Below are 15,391 nucleotides of genomic sequence, written 5' to 3' on the forward strand. Positions count from 1 at the left end.
TTAAGAATGGGAATTTGAACCTAAAATCATTCTTAATGTTCTATGGATATTAAAAACCACAAGCCAGGGATGCTTGGGTGGCTCAGGGGTTGAGCATCTGCCTTTGGCTCAGAGCGTGACCCCAGGTCTGGGGATCAAGTCCTACATCGGGCTTCCTGCGAGGAGCCTGCTTCTCCCTCTGCTTACGTCTCTTCCTCTCTCTCTGCTCTGTCATGAATAAATAAATAAAATATTTTTAAAAATAAAATAAAAACCACAAACCAGAGTACTGAGCCACCACTATGCCTCGCAGCAGGTGCTACGTATTACACCCTATACAAGGAAACCCCATGATAACTATGTAAGTTCTCATTCTAACAAATTTGCTCATAGTTAACAAAGTAGAATCATTTCTTTGCTCTGTGAGTGATAAATATTCTGGGAGTCTATGTTGAGGCCAGGACGCATATCTATGACACCAAAGGAATGAATATATGGATTTTTTTTTTACTAGAAATAAGAATTTAAAATACAGAGAAATAAAAAAAAATACATTAAACAGAGCATGGTGGAATATTGGTTTAACTCGGCACCACCCCTCCTCCTTCTTCTGACAATGGGTTTCCTTTCATGGCGTGAGCTCATGACCTAGGCCTGAACAATCAGTGTACCCATCTCTCTGACCACAGTTACCTGTTGAGAGATGAGAATGTGCCCAAAGTCACACCAGAGTCCTGCCTGGGGGTTTTATACCAGACTTATAAGAATGATAGTTTCCTAATCAATTCCCATTTGAGGGAATCTGACTTTGAAGCTGCTAAGAGCCATCTTGCCCACAAAATAAATGTCTGAATAAAGAATGAAACTAAACAGAGACAGGCAGAGCCAAGAGCCAAAGAGAGAGTGTTCTGACATTATTTAAGGCCCTCGATCTGGACGGTATTGGAAGCAGCTGTATTTACCAGGACTCCTCAGTTGTGAGAGAAAATATATTTCCTTTTTTTTTTCTTTTCTTTTTTCAGAAGCTTCAGTCACTTACAACCACAAAAACGGACACATGGAGCGTATACATAGGGTTGTCTTTCAGGAGAGTGGTAGCAAAATCCACAACAAATTCTGGGGAAAGAAAAATCTCAAAGCATTGGCTTAATGGCTTTGTTCTCATGTGTGAAGGATACTCAGTGATATCTGAGTGAAGAGCAACTTGGAAGGCTATGGGGTGTCTTACCTTGACTGCTGTAGGTTGGGATATAACTTTCAGCGGTTGAGTCTGTGTTCTCACACCTGGGTCATGGGGCCATATTGCCAGCAGTCCATCACTACAGCCACTGGAAAGCAGCCTGCCGTCAGGCGACCACTTCAGAGCACAGACAGCTTGCTTGTGGTGAAGTGATCCAATGTGATGCTGGGCTTCCCGAACATCGTGGTGATAAACACGGCCCAGCCTCGATCCGCTGCACAAAGGTAGAGGGGCAGGTTTTTGACAGAAAACTCGAGCATTCGAAAGCATGAAGTATTATTTCCTCTTTCTATTAATCTACAAATCCACTATTAGTTTTGTTAATGTTACTAACATCTGAAATATATGTCACAGCAAACTGTAATGTGATTCAAAATCAGTGGATAATGTCTACTCATGCACAGTGATTTGGATCCAAATAATGATAAAGATCCTATTACTCTATCAAATGAACTCTTTCTGGACTAATTGTCTACAAGGAATAAGTAAACAACTACATATAATTATTTCTGAAATTTCTCAAAATCCAGTATCATATTTGTAAAAACTATTCAGGCGCCAGACACACTGAACAGCATTCAGATGAACAATAGGAACTCTGCAGCCAGACCACCTGGGTTCAAAGCTGGACTCTGTCCCTTTTACTTACCATGTGACCTCAGGCTAGTATCTCAGTTTATTCATTAAGAATAGGTTGCGCGCGGGGGGGGGGGGGGGGGGGGGGGTGGGTATTAGAAACCATTGTATAGCATCACTGCAGGGATTAAAACACAATTATGCACATAAAGAGTATAGCACAATGCCTAGCATCCATTACTCCAAAAATGTTACCTGCTATTATAAGAAAAGATCTGTTCATTTTCCTTGTGGATGATATAACTAAAGTTAAACAATGCAGACTGTAAAAAGAATTCAAATATAGAACTGACCTCACTACAACAGCTTCTCATAGTAAATAATTAGCCTTTTATACAGTTTTTTTTAAGTGGCTTTAATTTTGACTTACAATCACAGGGTATTGAAATCTCAAATTTATTTCTTAGCTACTTAAATTGTAAAAGGCCTTGGAATATATTTAATTTAAACCTACCTTAAGAACTATGGTATAAAAACGAATGACAATTATTAAAAACAGTGCATATTTAGATCAATTATGTAGGATCATAGGAACAGTCACTTAACTTTTCTGGTTAAAAAGAAGTAGTTAGACTAAATTGGTAGTTCTCAAAAGTGATGAAGCATCAGCATCACTTTGGAAACTAGAAAATGCAAATTATCAAAGCAACTTCAGACCTACTAAATCAGAAATTCCTAAAGACAGACCATCAATCTGTGTTTTAAAGAGCCTTTGGGGATCCCTGGGTGGCTCAGCAGTTTAGCGCCTGCCTTTGGCCCAGGGCGTGGTCCTGGAGACCCGGGATTGAGTCCCGCATCGGGCTCCCTGTGTGGAGCCTTCTCCCTCTGCCTGTGTCTCTGCCTCTGTGTGTGTGTGTGTGTGTGTGTGTGTGTGTGTGTGTCTCATGAATGAATGAGTGAAATCTTTAAAAAATATAAAATAAAATAAAAAATAGAGTCCTTCAGGTGATGTTGATGCATGCTCAAGTTTGAGAACCATGGAGATAGCTGATCTATGTGGCTCCTTCCAGTTTTGACATCTGTGGGTCTGTGAATTGGAAATATGCCCCAGAAAGCTTACCATAGTCCAAATTATTGATCCTGATAACAATAAATACTTGATTGCAACAAAATATCCCTCTGGTAGGTATGGCTTGGTACAGAGAAACTGTTTGCTTAAACAGAGTTTGACCTTTTATCTGAACAATTTAGTGAATCCTGAACATCACTTCCCAGTACTAGCATATGGTGCAGGCACAGAGCCACCATGGTATCCGTGGCCACTGGACCACTTATATCACCAGAAGATCAGAACATGCAAGAGGGTAGGATCATAACTGAAACTAACTAATATCCTGTTTGGTTTTGGTTTGTTTTAGTTTTGCTTTTGGTTCACTCAGCCTCCCAAACTTGGTGATACAAATCTAATGTGTTCCATTAAGACGCTTCTTACCTGCTGAGAATACAGTGATTCCAGCTCAGAGCCCCAACCACTGACAAATGACCAAGCATATTTCTCAGCCGCTTTTTAGTTACCATATCCCATAACTGAAAAAAAAATGAACAAGCAGAGTTACATAACATTGGCTTTTTCACAGCCCACTGTCTTCTTAAAGGCCTGATGGCAATTATTGTTGATACAGCCAGTCTTTGTACAACAGGAAAGCTTAGCTCCCTTAACCCTGGGAAGCATTACTCAACATGTCTGACATTGTCTGACTCAACATCGTCTGACATGTCAGCTGTCATGACATCACCTGCAGAGCTTGCTATAGATGCTAGCCATTCTGATTTCATAATGGAGGTAGGATCTGTGAATATGGCATTTTTTTAAAGACATTTATTTGAAAGCTCCCCAGGTGAATTCAGTGCACAGCCACAGGTTGAGAATGGCTCTCACACTTCTAGTTTCTTCTAAATTGTGGGATTTCGTATCTAGAAATCCACCGACAGGCTGAGACTCCTTTTCTGCCACCTACAAATGATACACTGACCCATATGAGAAAGAAGAACTTTGGTGCAAGAAGAAATCATGACATAACCTTCAAAGCATCCAATATCATTGTAGAGATGAAAAAGCAATGAGAGCTATCTATGGCCCTCCAAAGTCATTGAACATATGAGCAATATTGTTTATAGTATTGCTAGTAATAATAATACACGAGAAATTAAATAGGTTGATAGAATATGGGTAAATTACCATTTCAGAGAGCTTATCAGAAACAAATTCCTTCATTTTAAGTAACTCTGCTCCTGATCACAGAGTGATCCAAAGTCCTAACCCTGGAGATTCTACAAGCCCAACTTTAATACTAGAGAAAAGACTTTTAGGGGTACCCGGCTGACTTGATCAGAGGAGCATGCAACTTTTTTAAAGATTTTATTTATTTATTCATGAGAGACACAGAGAGAGAGGCAGAGACATAGGCAGAGGGAGAGGCAGGCTCCCTGCTGTGGCGGGGGAGGGGGGGGCTGATGTGGGACTTGATCCCAGGACCCCAGGATCATTACCTGAGCCAAAGGCTCAACCACTGAGCCACCCAGGTGCCCCAGGAACATGCAACTCTTGATCTCAAAGTTGTGAGTTCAAGCCCCACTCTGAGTGTAGAAATTACTTTAAAAAATAAAATTTGGGGGGGAAAAAGACTTCTAAGAAGGTAAATATGACAGAAGGAAAGCTTGTGTGAAAAAAAGCTAGATAGAGTATCCTTAACTCCTCATTAAATGCCATTCAGAAAAAAAAAAACAGAATGGTATATCCTCTTACTCCCCATAGTTTCAAGTGCCACAACTAATATAGATTCTCTATTGTATAATAACTTGTTATTAAAAGTCAATTTTAGTTATTGAGCAATTACACAGAGCACATTTTGAGGAAAAAAAACAACTTTCCATTACTTGTACTTCTCCTTCACTGGTGCCAACTGCCAGGCAGTTTCCATCTTTTATCCAGGACACAGAGGATATATAGTTACAATTGAGACTTAAGTCTATATTTTCAATCACGTTGTTTTCCCCAGTCCATATGAACACAGAGGATCCAAGGGCTACAGCAACAAGATTTCGAAAATTCCAGTCTAGAATATTCAGATCTATAAGAAAAGCATTTCATATTAGTTAGGGTAATTACTTAGCAAATAAAAAATATTTTCAAGTAACCAACTTTTTATAGATAGATGAGCAAAATTAATCCCTTTCCCATGGTTAGTTGGAAAATAGAATTATATATGCAAGCAGATCATTAGAAGTTCAAAAATAAAAACTAGAATTTTGTGTCAAGCTACACAGTCTAATGAACAATAATGCTTGCTATTTATACTCAGATATATTTATTTGGAGTCATTTAGAGAACTTGGAAGTTTCACCTATCATTATTAGTACACATGAATTGTATCTAACAGGCCACTAAAAGTTAAAAGCACATATTATTTTTTACTGAAATTATCTAGACTTTTTCTTTTTTTTTTCATTTTAATTCCAGTATAGTTAACATAAGTGTCATATTAGTTTCAGATATACAATATAGTGATTCAGCAGTTTTATACATTATTCAGTGCTCATCACGATAAGTACACTCTTAATCCCCCTCACCAGTTTCACCCATCCTGCCCACAAACCTCTCCTCAGGCAACAGTTTGTTTTCTGATCAATGATCTCTGATCTCCAAATGATCAGTTTGATCAGATAGTTAAAAATCTGCTTTTTGGTTTGTCTTTTTTTCTTTGTTCATTTATTTTGTTTCTTAAATTCTACATATGAGTGAAATAATATGGTGTTTGTCTTTCTCTGACTGATTTATTTAACTTAGGTCCATCCATGTTGTTGCAAATGGCAAGAATAGTATGGCTGAATAACATTTCATTACACACACAGACACACACACATATACCACATTTCTTTTTTAAGATTTTAATTTTTGAGAGAGAGAGAGAGAGCATGAGAATGGGGAGGAGCAGAGGGAGAGGGAGACTGACAAGCAGACTCCCCAGTGAACCCAATGTGGGGCTCAATCCCAGGACCCCAAGATCATGGCCTGAGCTGAAGTCAGATGCTTAACAACTGAGACTCCCAGGAACCCCGATTCCACATCTTTTTTTTTTATTTCACATCTTTTTTATCCATTCATCTATTGATGGACATTTGGGCTACTTCCATAATTTGGTTATTATAAATAATACTGCAATAAATATAGGGGAAAAGCACATAACTGTTAGGGAGACATCTTTAAACCCACAATATCCATATGAAAGATGTCACTATCATTTCAAACCAAAATACACCCAACTATGGAATATCGAGAAAAAGTAGTCAGTGACTTATATGTGATACCTGGAAGTTCCTGGCAGTATTCTCCAGCTTCGACTTATAAGAACTCTTTGACTGCCAAAAGAAACCATATTTGTGTGACCACATATTAAAATGTATCCTACCTTATTTCTTTAATTGAAATATAGTTGACATATAACCCTATCTTCTTTCTTGGAAGACAAAAATCTCTTATCCTGATTGACACATATCAGTACAAAACTATGAAGCACACTAGTTCCCCTACAGTGGTCTAAGCTACCTATAACCCACCTTTCCCACTAATGACAACTACGAACTCTGAACAAAATATTTTTTAAAATTAAAAACCTGAGAAATGGAAAATAAGCAAAAGCAGTTAAACTAAGTAAGGGAGTCAAAACCAGAAGAAGCAACCTGCCCAGGAGTGAGTTTCTCACTTTTTCTTCTCACATGGTTTTGTCAGAAAGTAGGCCCCAATCATGGAATAGCACCAGCAGCTAAAACTCTGATGGAAAGCTCACCATCTTTCTGGTGAGAGGAGCCAGGGAAAGGAGTCTGAGGTGACCAAAGTATGTGGAGAAATTCCTGGAGGGGAGAGAGCCACAGAAAGGCATTCCCTAATTGTGAATGTGTGAATCCACACACATCTCAGCCTAACCCTGAAATCATGTTAGTGCAAGGAAAACTCAAATAAGCTTAGCAACGGCTTTGAAAACTGAACTGAGATTTGAAGAATCCATTTAGGTCTCAGCCTAGACTCTAATCCGTATATATGAGGGATAGAGCCAAATCAGCATAGTTGAGGCTGAAGAAACTGATCTGAGACTCAAAGCATCACCCATAAAAGGCAAGACAAACCTTAAAGTATAAACCTAATTAAGACAAAAATGGCAACATTCTCTGCAGGACCCTGAATTAATATCACATAATATCCATATTGTCCAGTACACAATTCAAGATTACTGGACATAAGGAAAACATAATTAATAGACAAGAACCCCAAGATGACTTAAGTATAGGAATTATCAAAAACAAGATGCTAAAGCAGCTATAATAAAATATATAAACAGAATAGAAAGAATATTCTCCATGAGGTAAAGAAAGAACATACTTGAATAAAAAGAGAAAATATCAGCAGAATGGAAAAAAAGAAACTGTTTTCTATGTAAAGATAATAGAAACTATAAAAAATAAAACTAAAATAGAAGGCATAAAAACAGGGCAGCCCGGGTGGCTCAGCAGTTTAGCACTGCCTTCAGCCCAGGGCCTGATCTAGGAGACCCAGGATCAAGTCCCATGTCAGGCTCCCTACAAGGAGCCTGCTTCTCCTTCTGCCTGTGTCTCTGCCTCTCTCTCTCTCTCTCTCTCTACCTATCTCTCTCTCTCTCTCTCTCTCTCTCTCTCTGTCTCATAAATAAATTTTTTAAAAATCTTTAAAATAAAAATATAAGCCATAAAAACAATAAATGGAAATTTCTAAACTGAAAAATACAATATCTGAAAAATCTGGATGGGCTAAATAGTGAATGGAAATGACAGAGGAAAGAGTCATTGAATTCCAATATAAATCAACAGAAATGATCCAATCTGAGCAACGTGTAGGGAAAAAATTTAAAAAGAAATGAGCAAAATCTCAGGGACTTTTGGAATAATATCCAAAGATCTAACATGTGTAATAAGAGTCAGATCTTGAGGGCAGCCCGGGTGGCTCAGCAGTTTAGCACCGCCTTCAGCCCAGGGCCTGATCCTGGAGACCCAGGATCGAGTCCTGCGTCAGGCTCCCTGCATGGAGGCTGCTTTTCCCTCTGCCTCTCTCTCTGTATGTGTGTTTCTCATGAATAACAAAATAAATAAAATCTTTAAAAAAAAAGAGTCAGATCTTGGAAGCAAGAGAGCAAGTCTTCAAATGACCCTAGAAACTGAGCTCTCACCAGAGCTCTCACCAGAAACTATGGAGGCCAGAAGTCATTATAGTATCTCTAAAATGCTGAAAGAAAAAAAATCTAGCAACCCAGAAATCTATATGAAGCAAAAATTAAGTATAAGAAAAGTCTTAAATAAAAATTAAAAAAAAAAAAAAGGGATCCCTGGGTGGCGCAGCGGTTTGGCGCCTGCCTTTGGCCCAGGGCGCGATCCTGGAGACCCGGGATCGAATCCCACCCACGTCGGGCTCCCGGTGCATGGAGCCTGCTTCTCCCTCTGCCTGTGTCTCTGCCTCTCTCTCTCTCTCTCTGTGACTATCATAAATAAATAAAAATTTTAAAAAAGAAAAGAAAAGAAAAGTCTTTACCAACTGACCTGATCTGAAATATGCCGAAAGAAGCTTTCCAGGATGAAGGGAAACTATATGAGAGGGAAATTTGGATCATCAGGAATGAAAAAGAAGAGTGGAATTGGTAAATATTTGAGTAATTATGAAGACCATTTTTTCCTCTTTTATTTAAAATACATATATGTATGGCTTTTTAGAGTAAAACTTATAATGGTAGAGTTTTCAATATACGTAGATGTAAAATATATGACAAATGCAGTAACCTAAAAAAGTTAGGGGGTTGAGGGGACCTATGTAATTGCAAAATTTCCATCTACTACCCTATTCACTAGTCTTCCATTGTATCTTCTTCAGTAATATTATCATTAATTACCAACAGCCTGCCTTTGCTCACTGTTAACATTGCTGAAAATACTCTATCTTCTCGCCTCCATCCCTCTAAATCCTACTCATTTTTCAAGACCCAGCTGAAGTCTTACTATCTCCACAAAGTCTTTTTAGACAAAGATCCAAAGATCATTGAACTTATAGTCATTATAATTCCTTTTACCCCATAATTCATTATTTGTATCCTACACTGGCATAATGGTAGAAGTTCCATGTGAGTTAGTCCTGTCTTCCCAACTAGATTATAAACTAAGCACATAACAAGAAGACACAATGTGGCTGTTTGATTAGATTTATCCATGTTTGAAATATATGCCTAAGAGTAGGCCCCATTCTCACAGTTCATTCTAATACAGTAAAATTCATAAATATATTTTTCCTCATGCCCCACCAACACCAACAATACACATTCCAAACATAAAATTTGCACAAGGAAAGGCCAAACTACATTAACCACATTTGGATGGTTCAGCTTTGGGACATGAGGCACAAGGGCCAATTAGGTTCTTCCAGAAGCAAATTTCAAGTTTATGCCACAGCACAGGATACATTTTGTCACTCCAACTTTTCAATTCATGATCTAAACAATAACTTACAATAGTCATTTCGAAGACCAGAAAGATGAATCTTCACTTCTGGTTGGAGTATGGAATAGTCTATATCACCGAATCTTTTAAAATGGAAGGATTCATCTCCAACTCCATTTCTGCAGCCTATAAAGATATCTTTATCTTTATTATCTTGGAAGCATAGTATTTATCCTTGCAGGTATTAAGACATAACACAGTGAAAAAGAAAGTAATCATTGTGATAAAACTGAATTACAAGTTGCAGGAGAAGGGAAGGAAAAAACAGCTTCTGTATTAATTTAATTAAACAAAAATTTTAAAAATATTTCATGGCATTTTTTAACAAAAAACACATGAATGCCAGACCTAAATGTAACGACCATCTTGTGGGAAACATACAGAAACACTCTATCATGCTTTGAATATTTATTCCATCCCTTGATATTTTAAAATCAAAGTAATTTTTGCATATCCATTTGTCTAGCACATCAACAATTAACTGATAGGCATAAGCCCTACTCTGAGTCTTTGTCAATAAGTATTTGTTGATTCATTTATTTTGGCTCTTTGTCTCATTGTTTCTTTACCAGAGCACACAGAATTACTTCTGGCTAGTTTTACCTATGACTATCTGAGCTCAAGGTCCTATCTTGGGTTCAGTTTTAATTCTCATCAAAAGACCCACCTAGGTCTAAACCACAGGCCACCACCTTTTCATCTGTCCAACTACTTGGCTTGTGATGGAACGAACCAAGATGACATAAATTAATAGGCTCTGAGCCCACCCAGGTAATTTGTGGTCTCTATGACCACATGCCTTCTGATAAAAAGTGTAAGAACTTCACAATGCTATACCCAGAAGTAGATCGTTATTCACAGCCTTGGTGTTAGCCACAAAGACCTGCAGTTGTGGGCAAAATTTAAAGGTTTCTAGAAACACTCAAGCACTACCAATAAGGGTTTTTTAAAAAACAAGTACAAACTTCCAGTTACAAAATAAGTCATGGAGATGTAATGTACAGCATGGCAATTATAGTTCACCCTGGACTGCATATTTGAAAATTATTAAGTGCATAGATCTTAAAAGTTCTCATCACAAGAAAAGAAATTCTGTAACTATGAATTGTAATGAATATTGAGTACCGTGGTGATTATTTTGCAATATATATCAATATTGGATCACTGCTTTACACAGTGAAGCTAATACAGTTGGCCCTTGAACAACATGGGTTTGAACTGCATGGGTCCACTTACATGTGGGTTTTTTTTTTATAAATACCACACAGTGGGATCCCTGAGTGGCGCAGTGGGTTTAGCACCTGCCTTCAGCCCGGGGCATGATCCTGGAGTCCCAGGATCGAGTCCCACATCGGGCTCCCTGCATGGAGCCTGCGTCTCCCTCTGCCTGTGCTCTGCCTCTCTCTCTCTCTCTCTCTTTCTCTGTGTGTGTGTGTGTTTCTCGTGAATAAATAAATAAAATCTTTAAAAAAAATACAGTACTGTAAATGTATTTTCTCTTCCTTATAATTTTCCTAATAAGTTTCTTTTTTCTAGCTTACTTTATCGTAAGAATATAGTATATGATACATATGACAAAAAAATACATATGACATACAAAATATGTGTTAATCAACTGTTTATATTATTGTGAAGGCCTCCAGGCAACAGTAGGCTATGAGCAGTTAAGTTTTGGGGAAGTCAGAGTTATACACAGATTTTCAGCCACGTGAAGGGTTCATTAATTTTTAGAAGTGTGATCTAAGTAGATTGAAGGAGGTGAATGAGGCAGAAGAACAAAGTTCTTATCTACTATGCCAGAAAGTTATGATAAAGTCTAAAATCTCAAGAAAGAGTTTACAAATATTACTTAGAAAATAGATGTAAATACTGGGGGGGAAGAGCTGTTAGTTAGGGATGATTGCCTCTAGGAAATGAGACTTGGGGAGGGGAACAGGTAAGGCGGAGAATTCTCTAAATTCATAATTATGTTGATTAGTCTAATATATATAAAAATAATATATTCCAATAATATATTCTAAGATAAGGAAGAAATGAAGGAGGCAGGGAGAGAGAAGGGTAAGAAAGAAGGACAAACAGAAAATCTTTGGACCATACCTTTCCAGACACATTGGGATGGCTCACAGAGTTGCATTTGCCCACTAACCCATTGAACCACCTTCTGGGTCAAAAATAGTTGGTTTAGGCATTTCTGTAAACAAGCAAATAAATACTTCTTTAGAAACATACATGTAAAAAAAAAAAAAAGAAACATACATGTACAGGGGCACCTCAGTGGCTCGGTGGTTGAGCGTCTGCCTTTGGCTCAGGTCATGACCCCAGGTTCCTGGGATCAAGACCTGCATCTGGCTCCCCTTAGGGAGCCTGCTTCTCCCTCTGCCTATGTCTCTTCCTCTCTCTCTGTATCTCTCATGAATAAATTTTTAAAATCTTTAAAAAAAAGAAATGGGAACATCAAATCACAAGATCTTAAATAATTTGCCTCGGTTCCCATGAACACAAAAATCTGATCGCTGTCCCTTTGGGCCAGTATATAAAAAGCACTTCTGACATTCTTACATCAAACCTCAAACAAAAACAGATAAGAAAATTAATAGTAAGTATAAAGAAAAGTACTTGTTGGAATTTTCTAAAAAGATTTTAGTAAATAAAGTGGAGACAATTCCTTTTTTTCTCCTTCATGGTAATATATTTAATCTTACATATAAAACAATCACTGGATCACCATAATTCATACAGCATTCTCTTTCACAGGCATCATTTTGAGATTTTTAGTTTTCTTCCGAGATATTATGTCATTGCCAGTAAGTGAATCATGGGTTTTTAGGTATTCAAAATAGGACAATCAAGTATAAGCGGGGTTTCCCATTTTTAGGATCACTGGCATTTAGCAACAGATAATCCATTATTCTGGGGGCTGTTCTGTGCATTATAGGATGTATAGCAGCATCTCAGACTGTATCTACTAGATGGGATAATCAAAAATGTCTACAGACATTGTCAAATGTCCCCTGGGGAGCAAAATAACCCCCAGTTGGGAACTACTGGTATAAAATAATATTCTTAAAATCAATGGAACTCTTCATAGAGTTAATTCTTCAGGATCCCATTATTAGCACAAAGCTGACCAAGGAATTGCCCAGCACAGAGTGCTTCGGTTTGATGTACCCAAGGGTGCTCTTCCCTCGGTAAGATCTACTAACTACTTTACTGAACAACTTGGCATAGATCTGACTATACAGAATAATTTTGAACATCTACACAACTATGCAGGCCCTTGTTGTAGAAACTCCCTCTGCAGGACCTCTGAGGACCACATGGAGACTCACATTTACTGTCAATGTGAAAGACCTCACTTCGTATCTGCACCAATCCTGATGCTGTTTGACTTCTAATTAGTCATGACAACAAATGTTTTATATAAAATAGTGAAACAGTGTCCATTATCTCCTTCCCAGGTTCTTCAGTGAAGCTGGGACAATGTTCTGGCTGGATAACAATTGCTGCAACAATGGTAACTTTCCAACACCATTGTGACCACACAGACAGAGCCACCTCCTTGACTGCCACCAGTTTACTATAGAGCCTAAAGAAAAGGGAGGTTGTGAGGATAAGGCAATAAAAACTCTAGTCTGCAAGAAGTAGAGTGTGGAAAGGCAGTGGCACTGATTACATGGCCTGGGTGTAAGGTCAACATGCCCCTAATGATATAGAGGCCATCTGCACCTGGCCATCTGCACCTCTAAACCCCTAACCAACAATAAAGCACTAGGTAAAAGACCTGCTCTAAGAGGTTTATTTTCAAACCTTTTGTATATGGTTTCAAATAATTAAATTTTACATTCACAGTATCTTTCCTCTAGTAAGATATATATACATATAAATATATCTATATAATTATTATTATATCTATATAGATAGATAGATAGATAGATAGATAGATAGATAGATAGATAGATAGATAGATATATCAAACACTGGAAGCACATACTAAATGAGTAAATGCCCAAACTGAGAATTTATTACTTTCCATTTAAGCTTTCTAAAAGAAGCCTTGATTCCTTCAGAAGCTATTCATTGAACTTGATAAACCCAAAAACATGCTAGTGATACTTAATGTGCCCGAGGAATTTAGGTCAGACTCCTCTAAGATCTTAAAATCATAATAAATGAGATACTTAAAAGAACTAAATTAACTTAGTCAAGAAACAAACAACAGTAGCAAAAGCTTACAGGGGTGCCTGAGTGACTCGGCTGGTTGAGCGTCTGACTCTTAATTTCAGCTCAGATCATGATCTCAGGATCCTGGGACAGAGCCCCACGTAGAGCTCCACATGGAGCTTCACAGGGCTCTACACTCAGCGGGAGTCTACTTGGGATTCTTTCTCCCCCTCTCCCTCTGCCTCTCCCCTCACTTGCACACTCTGTCTCTCCAAAATAGATCAATAAGTCTTAGAAGAAAAAAATGACCATCTTTTAGAAAAAGAATTTAACTTATCCTGGAAACCCCAGAGGGCAGACCAAGTCACTGAATAACTGGAAATGATTATACAAGAAATCTTTTGGCTGAGGGGAAGCATACCATAGTATGTATAATTTCATTATATTTTTAATCTTTACCTCTTTAAAAAAACTTTATTATTTTTAACTCAAGTATAATTAACATATAGTTTTCTAAGAGTTTCAGATGTACAGTATAATGATTCAACAATTCTATACATTACACAGTGCCCATCATAAAGGTACTCCTAATCCCCTTCACCTATTTCATCCATCCCCCACCCACCGTGCCTCTGGTAATGGTGTTTGTGCTCTATATTTAAGAATTTGTTCTTTTATTGTCTCTTTTTTCTTTGTTCATCTGTTTTATTTCTTAAATTCCACATATAAGTTAAATCATATGATATTTGCCTTTCTCTGACTTATTTCACTCAGCATAATACACTCTAGGTGCATCTGTGTTGTTGCAAATGGCAGGATGTCATTCTTTTTTATGTAGGAGTAATATTCCACTGTATGTATATGTACATATTCATTTATTTATATGTATAGATGCATACCACATCCTCTTTATCCATTCATCTATCAGTGGATACTTGCATTGTTTCCATATCTTGGCTATTGTAAATAATGCTGCCATAAACATAGAGGTGCATATATGTTTTCAAATTAGTGTTTTTGCTTTCTTTGGGTAAATACCCAGTAGGAGAATGACTGGATCATGGGTTAATTCTATTTTTAATTTTTTGAAGAACATCCATTTACTGTTTTCCACAGTGGCTGCACCAGCTTGCATTCCCACCAACAGGGCATTAGGGCTCTTTTTGGTTCACATTCTTGGCAAGACTTGTTATTTTTTTATCTTGATTTTAGCTGTCCTGACAAGCTGGAGTGATATCTCACTGTGGTTTTCATTTGCATTTCCTGATGTAAGTGATGTTGAGGATGCTTTCATATGTCTATTGGCCAGCTGTAAGGCTCCTTTGGAAAAATTTCTGTTCATGTCTTCTTACCCATTTAATCGGATTACTTGGGTTTTGGTGTTAAGTCACATCAGATCTTTATGAATTTTGGATACCAATCCCTTATCAGATATATATTTTGCAAATATTTTTTCCCATTTGATAGGCTGCCTTTTGGTGTTTTGTTTTGTTGTTGTTGTTGTTTTGGGTTTTTTTGCCTTTTGGTCTTGTTGATGGTTTCCTTCACTGTGCAAAAGGTGTTTATTTTGGTGTAGCCCCAATAATTTGATTTTCCTTTTGTTTCCCTTGACAGAGGAAACATATCTTTAAAAATGTTTCTACAGCTGATGTCAAAGAGATTATTGCCTATGTTTTCTTCTAGGAATTTTATGGTTTCAGAAATCACATTTAGGTCTTTAATCCATTTTGAGGTTATTTTGTGTATGGTGTAAAAAAGTGGTCCAGTTTCATTCTTTTGCACGTAGCCGTCCAGTTTTCCCAACATAGTTTGTTGAAAAGGCTTTCTTTTTCCCATTGCATATTCTTGCCTCCATTGTCGAAG

General features: G+C 37.6%; 1 protein-coding gene across 3 annotated transcripts in view; it reads right to left on the minus strand.

Moving 5' to 3' along the window:
- The window catches only part of CDC20B (cell division cycle 20B), a 46,499-nt gene that overhangs the window by 8,173 nt on the left and 22,935 nt on the right, over window positions 1–15,391 (minus strand). For all 3 annotated transcript variants that reach the window (XM_072749932.1, XM_072749931.1, XM_072749930.1), the window contains exons 5-9: window positions 11,465–11,558; window positions 9,377–9,493; window positions 4,733–4,926; window positions 3,288–3,382; window positions 1,208–1,433 (exon numbers count right to left, since the gene is read on the minus strand). In XM_072749932.1, coding sequence (XP_072606033.1) covers window positions 1,208–1,433; window positions 3,288–3,382; window positions 4,733–4,926; window positions 9,377–9,493; window positions 11,465–11,558 — 726 coding nt within the window. The remainder of the gene's footprint in view (window positions 1–1,207; window positions 1,434–3,287; window positions 3,383–4,732; window positions 4,927–9,376; window positions 9,494–11,464; window positions 11,559–15,391) is intronic.

Source organism: Vulpes vulpes, chromosome 2 (assembly GCF_048418805.1).
Source record: "Vulpes vulpes isolate BD-2025 chromosome 2, VulVul3, whole genome shotgun sequence".
Classification (NCBI taxonomy): domain Eukaryota; kingdom Metazoa; phylum Chordata; class Mammalia; order Carnivora; family Canidae; genus Vulpes; species Vulpes vulpes.